Source organism: Heterodontus francisci, chromosome 10, assembly GCF_036365525.1.
Source record: "Heterodontus francisci isolate sHetFra1 chromosome 10, sHetFra1.hap1, whole genome shotgun sequence".
NCBI classification, from domain to species: domain Eukaryota; kingdom Metazoa; phylum Chordata; class Chondrichthyes; order Heterodontiformes; family Heterodontidae; genus Heterodontus; species Heterodontus francisci.
The window spans coordinates 122,831,267-122,841,743 of NC_090380.1; the positions used below are offsets into that span (position 1 = coordinate 122,831,267).

Below are 10,477 nucleotides of genomic sequence, written 5' to 3' on the forward strand. Positions count from 1 at the left end.
GGGGGGGGGTGGGGGCGAGCACGGGGGGGGGGTGGGGGCGAGCACGGGGGGGGGGGGTGGGGGCGAGCACGGGGGGGGGGGGTGGGGGCGAGCACGGGGGGGGGGTGGGGGCGAGCACGGGGGGGGGGGGTGGGGGGCGAGCACGGGGGGGGGGGTGGGGGGCGAGCACGGGGGGGGGGGGTGGGGGGCGAGCACGGGGGGGGGGGGGTGGGGGGCGAGCACGGGGGGGGGGGGTGGGGGGCGAGCACGGGGGGGGGGTGGGGGCGAGCACGGGGGGGGGGGGGGAGGTGGGGGAGGGGGGCAGTTTGGCGGTGATCCTGTCTCCCCCACAGCACAGACTCACCTGCAGCGGGAAAGCGGCCGATTTGTTTCCCACGAAGCCGCGGACGACGTGACTCTGGATGGACAGAACTCGGCACTCGGGATCCGGCAGCATCGTGGGGAGAGGCCGGGCTGATCACGGGGAGGACAGGGACACCCCGCCGAGGCCTGGGCTCTCGGGCTGGGCCGGGGACGGGGGCTGGGCCTGGGCTCTCGGGCTGAGCCGGGGGCTGGGCCTGGGCTCTCGGGCTGAGCCGGGGACGGGGGCTGGGCCTGGGCTCTCGGGCTGAGCCGGGGGCTGGGCCTGGGCTCTCGGGCTGAGCCGGGGACGGGGGCTGGGCCTGGGCTCTCGGGCTGAGCCGGGGGCTGGGCCTGGGCTCTCGGGCTGAGCCGGGGACGGGGGCTGGGCCTGGGCTCTCGGGCTGAGCCGGGGACGGGGGCTGGGCCTGGGCTCTCGGGCTGTGAATTCTGCTCCTCCCGGGCTGACAGCGCTAGGACCGGTTGCAGAGGCCGGACACCCAGTGCCGGTTCCGGCTGAGACTCAGGGGCGAGCGCGGGCCGGGGCCTCGGAGCTCGGTCCAATCTCAGCAAGTGTGGCCCCGCGGTCCCGGCACTCCAGGTAGCCGGACCCCGCTCTCCGGCCGCCCTCAGCCCGCGCCGCGGCTCAGGAGCGCTCCGGGCAGCTACCGGAAGCGGCGCGGGGTCCTGGGCGGCCAGTGATGCGCTGGGAAAGGCCCCTATCGGCGTCTGCGTCTCTAGGCAACCGCGTGTCCTAGCAACGGTGATGTCATCATGAGGCTGAGCGAGGTGCATTGCCACGCCCCCCGGCTGTTCTGCCCCGCCCCCGGCAGTTTGCCCCGCCCCCGGTAGCGTTGCCCCGCCCCCGGCTGCATTGCCCCGCCCATCGGCTTCACTGCGCCTCTTCCTGGCTGTTCTGCCACCCCCCCCCCCCTTCACCAGGATACTGGCATCACTATGGAAACCATCACCAAACCGCTCAATCCTTGCCAAAGGCCAGGTTACCACGGCGATGTCACCGTCAGCTCTACCCATCTTGCCAACAAGCAGAAATTTCCTCCAATTAAATATTGGGAAGACTGGAGCCATGGTTTTTGGTCCTTGCTTCAAAGTCTGTTGCCTAGATACCGACTCCATCCCTCTCTCTGAGTCTGAGATTAAACCAGAATAAAAGCAAAATACTGTGGATATTGGAAATCTGAAATAAAAACAAGAAATGCTGGAAATACTCAGCAGGTTTGGCAGCATCTGTGGAGAGAGAAGCAGAGTTAACGTTTCAGGTCAGTGACCTTTCTTCAGAACTGGCAAATATTAAAAATGTCAAAGGTTATAAGCAAGTGAGCCGGGGGTGGGGCAAGAGATAACAAAGGAGAAGGTGTAAATAGGACAAGGTCACAGAATAACTGACCAGAAGGTCATGGAGCAAAGGCAAACAATATGTTAATGGTGTGTTGAAAGACAAAGCATTAGTACAGATAGGGTGTTAACGGACTGAAGATTGAACAGCAGCAAGTACAAACATGAAAAAAAACAGTGGGTAAGCAAACTGAACAAACTAAGATGAAATAAAATAAACAAAAGAAAAAAAAATGTAAAAAAGAAAAAAAGTAAAAAAGAAAAGTAAAATGGGGGGCTGTCATGCTCTGAAATTACTGAACTCAATGTTCGGCAGGCTGTAGTGTGCCTAATCGGTAAATGAGATGCTGTTCCTTGAGCTTGCGTTGATGTTCACTGGAACACGGCAGCAATCCCAGGACAGAGATGTGAGCATGAGAGCAGGGGGGTGTGTTGAAATGGTAAGCAACCGGAAGCTCGGGGTCCTGCTTGCAGACTGAGCGGACGTGTTCCGCAAAACGGTCACCCAGTCTGTGTTTGGTCTCCCCAGTGTAGAGGAGACCACATTGTGAGCAGCGAATACAGTATACTACATTGAAAGAAGTACAAGTAAATCACTGCTTCACCTGAAAGGAGTGTTTGGGGCCTGGGATAGTGAGGAGAGAGGAGGTAAATGGGCAGGTATTACACCTCCTGCGATTGCAGGGGAAGGTACCCTGGGACGGGGACGAGGTGGTGGGGGTAATGGAGGAGTGGACCAGGGTGTCGCGGAGGGAACGATCCCTTCAGAATGCTGGCAGGGGAAGGGAGGGGAAGATGCGTTTGGTAGTGGCATCACGCTGGAGGTGGTGGAAATGGTGGAGGATGATCCTTTGGATATGGAGGCTGATGGGGTGGAAAGTGAGGACAAGGGGAACCCTGTCACGGTTCTGGGAGGGAGGGGAAAGGGTGAGGGTAGAGGTGCGGGAAATGGGCCGGACACGGTTGAGGGTCCTGTCAACCACAGTGGGGGGAAATCCTCGGTTGAGGAAAAAGGAAGACATATCGGAAGCGCTGTCATGGAAGGTAGCATCATCAGAGCAGATGTGTCGGAGACGGAGAAACTGGGAGAATGGAATGGAGTCCTTACAGGAGGTAGGGTGTGAAGAAGTGTAGTCGAGGTAGCTGTGGGAGTCGGTGGGCTTATAATGGATATTGGTAGACAGTCTATCCCCAGGGATGGAGACTCCATTCCATTCTCCCAGTTTCTCCGACGCATCTGCTCTGATTAGGCATGCTATAGCCTGCCGGACTGAACATGAAGTTCAATAATCTCAGAGCATGACGGGCCCCCCTTTTTATTTTCAGTTATTTTTTATTTTTTATTTTTATTTTATTTTAGTTTTTTTACTGCTTATCTCTCCTTGGCCTTTTTGCCAATTATCTTAAATCTGTGCTCTCTGGTTACCAATCCTCCTGTCAGTGAAGCAGTTTCTCCCTATCTACTCTATCAAAGCCATTCATAAGGCACAGTGGTGCAGTGGTTAGCACCGCAGCCTCACAGCTCCAGGGACCTGGGTTCAATTCTGGTGACTGCCAGTGTGGAGTTTGCAAGTTCTCCCTGTGACCGCGTGGGTTTCCTCCGGGTGCTCCGGTTTCCTCCCACAGCCAAAGACTTGCAGGTTGTTAGGTAACTTGGCCATTGTAAATTGCCCCTAGTGTAGCTAGGTGGTAGGAGAATGGTGGGGATATGGTAGGGAATGTGGAATTAATGTTAGATTAGTATAAATGGGTGGGTGTTGGTCGGCACAGCCCGGTGGGCCGAAGGACCTGTTCCAGTGCTGTATCTCTAAATAATAAAAAATAATTTTCAACACCTCTATCAAAACTCCTTTTAGCCTCTCTGCTTTAAGGAGAACAACCCCAGCTTCTCTAATCTCTCCAGGTAACTGAAGTCCCTCATCCCTGATGCCATTCTGATAAATTAGCCTCAATACTCTAGCTGGGGACTAAGCTGTGATTATAAAAGTTTACTATCATTTCTTTGCTTTTGTACTCTTGGGGAGGTGATGGCGTAGTGGTAATGTTGCTAGCCTAATAATCTAGAACCCAGGCTAATGCTCTGGGGACACAAACAAGAAATGCTGGAAATACTCAGCAGGTCTGGCAGCATCTGTGGAGAGAGAAGCAGAGTTAATTCAGTGCACATTGGATCTCCTCATTCTTCCTTCCAAAATGCATCACTTCAAATGTTTCAGCCTTAAATATCATCTGCCATGTGTCTGACCATTTCACTAGTCTGTTTATGTTCTTCCTAAGTATGTTATTGTCCTCCTGACTGTTAAATTATGCCCAATTCTGGGCCATGAACATATCAAAAAGAGCAGTGCTGCTAATACCAACCACTGGGAAACACGAATGTACATTTCCCTCCAGTCTGAAAAACAACCGTTTAACACAACACTCTGCTTTCTGTCTTTTAGCCAATTTTGTATCCTCACTGCTTCTGCCTCTCAAATTCCATGGGCTATTTTGTTGCTCACAAGTCGATTTAGTGGCAATCTGAGAAATGCTTTTGAAACTCCACATACACATCAACCAGACTGCCCTCATCAACTTCCACCGTAATTTCAAAAAAGAACTCGATCATGTTAGTCAGACAGGTTTTTCCTTCAACATATCCATGCTGACTTCCATGTATTAACCGATATATTATTAAATAACAAGTAATACTGTTGAGGATTATTGTCCCTAAAACTTTCCCCAGCACTGATGATAGACTGACTGGCATGCAGTTCCTGGGTTTATCTTGCTCCAGTGTTTTGAACAGGATGGTAACATTTATAATCCTCCAGTTATCTGGCATCACTCCCATATCTAAGGAGAACAGGAAGGTTGTGATCAGAGCCCCTGCAATGAAAGCGGTTATTAAGCTCAGTATCTGCAGATGCACCTTCAGGAACTGTGTCCCAGTGAGAGTCAGCACCTTCAGGAACTGTGTCCCAGTGAGAGTCAGCACCTTCAGGAACTGTATCCCAGTGAGAGTCAGCACCTTCAGGAACTGTATCCCAGTGAGTGTCAGCACCTTCAGGAACTGTATCCCAGTGAGTGTCAGCAACTTCAGGAACTGTATCCCAGTGAGTGTCAGCACCTTCAGGAACTGTATCCCAGTGAGAGTCAGCACCTTCAGGAACTGTATCCCAGTGAGTGTCAGCACCTTCAGGAACTGTATCCCAGTGAGTGTCAGCACCTTCAGGAACTGTATCCCAGTGAGTGTAAGCACCTTCAGGAACTGTATCCCAGTGAGAGTCAGCACCTTCAGGAACTGTATCCCAGTGAGTGTCAGCACCTTCAGGAACTGTATCCCAGTGAGAGTCAGCACCTTCAGGAACTGTATCCCAATGAGAGTCAGCACCTTCAGGAACTATATCCCAGTGGGTGTCAGCATCTTCAGGAACTGTATCCCAGTTAGAGTCAGCACCTTCAGGAACTGTATCCCAGTGAGAGTAAGCACCTTCAGGAACTGTATCCCAGTGAGAGTCAGCACCTTCAGGAACTGTATCCCAGTGAGTGTCAGCAACTTCAGGAACTGTATCCCAGTGAGTGACAGCACCTTCAGGAACTGTATCCCAGTGAGAGTCAGCACCTTCAGGAACTGTATCCCAGTGAGTGTCAGCACCTTCAGGAACTGTATCCTAGTGAGTGTCAGCCCCTTCAGGTACTGTATCCCATTAAGTGTCAGCACCTTCAGGAACTGTATCCCAGTGAGTGTCAGCCCCTTCAGGAACTGTATCCCAGTGAGTGTCAGCATCTTCAGGAACGGTATCCAAGTGAGTGTCAGCAGCTTCAGGATCTGCATCCCAGTGAGAGACCGCACCTTCAGGAACTGTCTCCCAGTGAGAGTCAGCAGCTTCAGGAACTGTCCCCCAGTGAGAGTCGGCACCTTCAAGAACTGTATCCCAGTGAGAGTCCGCACCTTCAGGAACTGTATCCCAGTGAGAGTCAGCACCTTCAGGAACTGTGTCCCAGTGAGAGTCAGCCCCTTGAGGAACTGTATCCCAGTGAGAGTCAGCACCTTCTGGAACTGTATCCCAGTGAGAGTCAGCCCCTTGAGGAACTGTATCCCAGTGAGTGTCAGCACCTTCGGGAACTGTATCCCAGTGAGAGTCAGCACCTTCTGGAACTGTATCCCAGTGAGTGTCAGCACCTTCAGCAACTGTATCCCAGTGAGAGTTGGCACGTTCAGGAACTGTATCCCAGTGAGAGGCCGCACCTTCAGGAACTGTATCCCAGTGAGAGTCCGCACCTTCAGGAACTGTATCCCATTGAGAGTCAGCACCTTCAGGAACTGTATCCCAGTGAGTGTCAGCACCTTCAGGAACTGTATCCCAGTGAGAGTCCGCACCTTCAGGAACTGTATCCCAGTGAGTGTCAGCACCTTCAGGAATGGTATCCCAGTGAGTGTCAGCACCTTCAGGAACTGTATCCCAGTGAGAGTCAGCACCTTCAGGAACTGTATCCCAGTGAGTGTCAGCACCTTCAGGAACTGTATCCCAGTGAGAATCAGCACCTTCAGGAACTGTATCCCGGTGAGTGTCAGCCCCTTCAGGAACTGTATCCCGGTTAGAGTCAGCCCCTTCAGGAACTGTATCCCAGTGAGTGTCAGCACCTTCAGGAACTGTATCCCAGTGAGAGACAGCAGCTTCAGGAACTGTATCCCATTGAGAGTCAGCACCTTCAGGAACTGTATCCCAGTGAGAGTCCGCACCTTCAGCAACTGTATCCCAGTGAGAGTCCGCACCTTCAGGAACTGTATCCCAGTGAGAGTCAGGCCATTCAGGAACTGTATCCCAGTGAGTGTCAGCACCTTCAGGAACTGTATCCCAGTGAGAGTCAGTACCTTCAGGAACTGTCCCCCAGTGAGAGTCAGCACCTTCAGGAACTGTATCCCAGTGAGCGTCAGCACCTTCAGGAACTGTATCCCAGTGAGAGTCAGCACCTTCAGGAACTGCATCCCAGTGAGAGTCAGTACCTTCAGGAACTGTATCCCAGTGAGAGTCAGTACCTTCAGGAACTGTCCCCCAGTGAGAGTCAGCACCTTCAGGAACTGTATCCCAGTGAGTGTCAGCACCTTCAGGAACTGTATCCCAGTGAGAATCAGCACCTTCAGGAACTGTATCCCAGTGAGTGTCAGCACCTTCAGGAACTGTATCCCAGTGAGTGTCAGCACCTTCAGGAACTGTATCCCAGTGAGAGTCAGCACCTTCAGGAACTGCATCCCAGTGAGAGTCAGTACCTTCAGGAACTGTATCCCAGTTAGAGTCAGTACCTTCAGGAACTGTCCCCCAGTGAGAGTCAGCACCTTCAGGAACTGTATCCCAGTGAGTGTCAGCACCTTCAGGAACTGTATCCCAGTGAGAATCAGCACCTTCAGGAACTGTATCCCGGTGAGTGTCAGCCCCTTCAGGAACTGTATCCCAGTGAGTGTCAGCACCTTCATGAACTGTATCCCAGTGAGAGTCAGGCCCTTCAGGAACTGTATCCCAGTGAGAGTCAGCACCTGCAGGAACTGTATGCCAGTGAGAGTCCACACCTTCAGGAACTGTATCCCAGTGAGAGTCAGCACCTTCAGGAACTGTATCCCAGTGAGAGTCCGCGCCTTCAGGAACTGTATCCCAGTGAGAGTCAGGCCATTCAGGAACTGTATCCCAGTGAGTGTCAGCACCTTAAGGAACTGTATCCCAGTGAGAGTCAGCACCTTCAGGAACTGTATCCCAGTGAGAGTCAGCACCTTCAGGAACTGTATCCCAGTGAGAGTCCGCAACTTCAGGAACTGTATCCCAGTGAGAGACAGCACCTTCAGGAACTGTATCCCAGTGAGAGTCAGCACCTTCAGGAACTGTATCCCAGTGAAAGTCTGCACCTTCAGGAACTGTATCCCAGTGAGAGTCAGGCCATTCAGGAACTGTATCCCAGTGAGAGTCAGCACCTTCAGGAACTGTATCCCAGTGAGAGTCAGCACCTTCAGGAACTGTATCCCAGTGAAAGTCCGCGCCTTCAGGAACTGTATCCCAGTGAGAGTCAGGCCATTCAGGAACTGTATCCCAGTGAGTGTCAGCACCTTAAGGAACTATATCCCAGTGAGAGTCAGCACCTTCAGGAACTGTATCCCAGTGAGAGTCAGCACCTTCAGGAACTGTATCCCAGTGAGAGTCCGCAACTTCAGGAACTGTATCCCAGTGAGAGACAGCACCTTCAGGAACTGTATCCCAGTGAGAGTCAGCACCTTCAGGAACTGTATCCCAGTGAAAGTCTGCACCTTCAGGAACTGTATCCCAGTGAGAGTCAGGCCATTCAGGAACTGTATCCCAGTGAGAGTCAGCACCTTCAGGAACTGTATCCCAGTGAGAGTCAGCACCTTCAGGAACTGTATCCCAGTGAGAGTCAGGCCCTTCAGGAACAGTATCCCAGTGAGTGTCAGCACCTTCAGGAACTGTATCCCAGTGAGAGTCCGCACCTTCAGGAATTGTATCCCAGTGAGAGTCAGCCCCTTGAGGAACTGTATCCCAGTGAGCGTCAGCACCTTCGGGAACTGTATCCCAGTGAGTGTCAGCACCTTCTGGAACTGTGTCCCAGTGAGAGTCAGCACCTGCAGGAACTGTATCCCAGTGAGAGTCAGCACCTTCAGCAACTGTATCCCAGTGAGAGTCGGCACGTTCAGGAACTGTATCCCCGTTGAGAGGCCGCACCTTCAGGAACTGTATCCCAGTGAGAGTCGGCACGTTCAGGAACTGTATCCCCGTTGAGAGGCCGCACCTTCAGGAACTGTATCCCAGTGAGAGTCAGCACCTTCAGCAACTGTATCCCAGTGAGAGTCGGCACGTTCAGGAACTGTATCCCCGTTGAGAGGCCGCACCTTCAGGAACTGTATCCCAGTGAGAGTCGGCACGTTCAGGAACTGTATCCCCGTTGAGAGGCCGCACCTTCAGGAACTGTATCCCATTGAGAGTCAGCACCTTCAGGAACTGTATCCCAGTGAGTGTCAGCACCTTCAGGAACTGTATCCCAGTGAGTGTCAGCACCTTCAGCAACTGTATCCCAGTGAGAGTCGGCACGTTCAGGAACTGTATCGCCGTTGAGAGGCCGCACCTTCAGGAACTGTATCCCAGTGAGAGTCAGCACCTTCAGGAACTGTATCCCATTGAGAGTCAGCACCTTCAGGAACTGTATCCCATTGAGAGTCAGCACCTTCAGGAACTGTATCCCATTGAGAGTCAGCACCTTCAGGAACTGTATCCCAGTGAGAGTCAGCACCTTCAGGAACTGTATCCCAGTGACAGTCAGCACCTTCAGGAACTGTATCCCAGTGAGAGTCAGCACCTTCAGGAACTGTATCCCAGTGAGTGTCAGCACCTTCAGGAACTGTATCCCAGTGAGTGTCAGCACCTTCAGCAACTGTATCCCAGTGAGAGTCGGCACGTTCAGGAACTGTATCGCCGTTGAGAGGCCGCACCTTCAGGAACTGTATCCCATTGAGAGTCAGCACCTTCAGGAACTGTATCCCATTGAGAGTCAGCACCTTCAGGAACTGTATGCCTGTGAGAGTCAGCACCTTCAGGAATTGTATCCCAGTGAGAGTCCGCACCTTCAGGAACTGTATCCCAGTGAGTGTCAGCACCTTCAGGAACTTTATCCCAGTGAGAGTCCACACCTTCAGGAACTGTATCCCAGTGAGTGTCAGCACCTTCAGGAACGGTATCCCAGTGAGTGTCAGCACCTTCAGGAACTGTATCCCAGTGAGAGTCAGCACCTTCAGGAACTGTATCCCAGTCAGTGTCAGCACCTTCAGGAACGGTATCCCAGTGAGTGTCAGCACCTTCAGGAACTGTATCCCAGTGAGTGTCAGCACCTTCAGGAACTGTATCCCAGTGAGAGTCAGCACCTTCAGGAACTGTATCCCGGTGAGAGTCCGCACCTTCAGGAACGGTATCCCAGTGAGAGTCAGGCCATTCAGGAACTGTATCCCAGTGAGTGTCAGCACCTTCAGGAACTGTATCCCAGTGAGAGTCAGCACCTTCAGGAACTGTATCCCAGTGAGAGTCAGCACCTTCAGGAACTTTATCCCAGTGAGAGTCAGGCCCTTCAGGAACAGTATCCCAGTGAGTGTCACCACCTGCAGGAACTGTATCCCAGTGAGAGTCAGTACCTTCAGGAACTGTATCCCAGTGAGAGTCAGCACCTTCAGGAACTGTATCCCAGTGAGAGTCAGCCCCTTCAGGAACTGTATCTCAGTGAGTGTCAGCACCTTCAGGAACTGTATCCCAGTGAGAGACAGCACCTTCAGAAACTGTATCCCAGTGAGAGACTGCACCTTCAGGAACTGTATCCCAGTGAGAGTCAGCACCTTCAGGAACTGTATCCCAGTGAGAGTCTGCACCTTGAAGAACTGTATCCCAGTGAGAGTCCGCACCTTCAGGAACTGTATCCCAGTGAGAGTCAGCACATTCAGGAACTGTATCCCAGTGAGAGTCCGCACCTTCAGGAACTGTATCCCAGTGAGAGTCAGCACATTCAGGAACTGTATCCCAGTGAGAGTCAGCACCTTCAGGAACTGTATCCCAGTGAGAGTCAGTACCTTCAGGAACTGTATCCCTGTGAGAGTCAGCACCTTCAGGAAATGTATCCCAGTGAGAGTCAGCACCTTCAGGAACTGTATCCCAGTGAGAGTCAGCACCTTCAGGAACTGTATCCCAGTGAGAGTCAGCACCTTCAGGAACTGTATCCCATTGAGAGTCAGCACCTTCAGCAACTGTGTCCTAGTGAG

The 10,477-nt window shown here is 52.9% G+C and overlaps 1 protein-coding gene across 2 annotated transcripts in view; it reads right to left on the reverse strand.

The window, feature by feature from the left end:
* pdxka (pyridoxal (pyridoxine, vitamin B6) kinase a) overlaps positions 1–1,051 on the reverse strand; it is a 48,485-nt gene extending 47,434 nt beyond the window's left edge. For both annotated transcript variants that reach the window (XM_068040077.1, XM_068040076.1), the window contains exon 1: positions 344–1,051. In XM_068040077.1, coding sequence (XP_067896178.1) covers positions 344–436 — 93 coding nt within the window. In that variant the 5' untranslated portion in view covers positions 437–1,051. The remainder of the gene's footprint in view (positions 1–343) is intronic.
* Between the last annotated feature and the right edge of the window lie 9,426 nt (positions 1,052–10,477).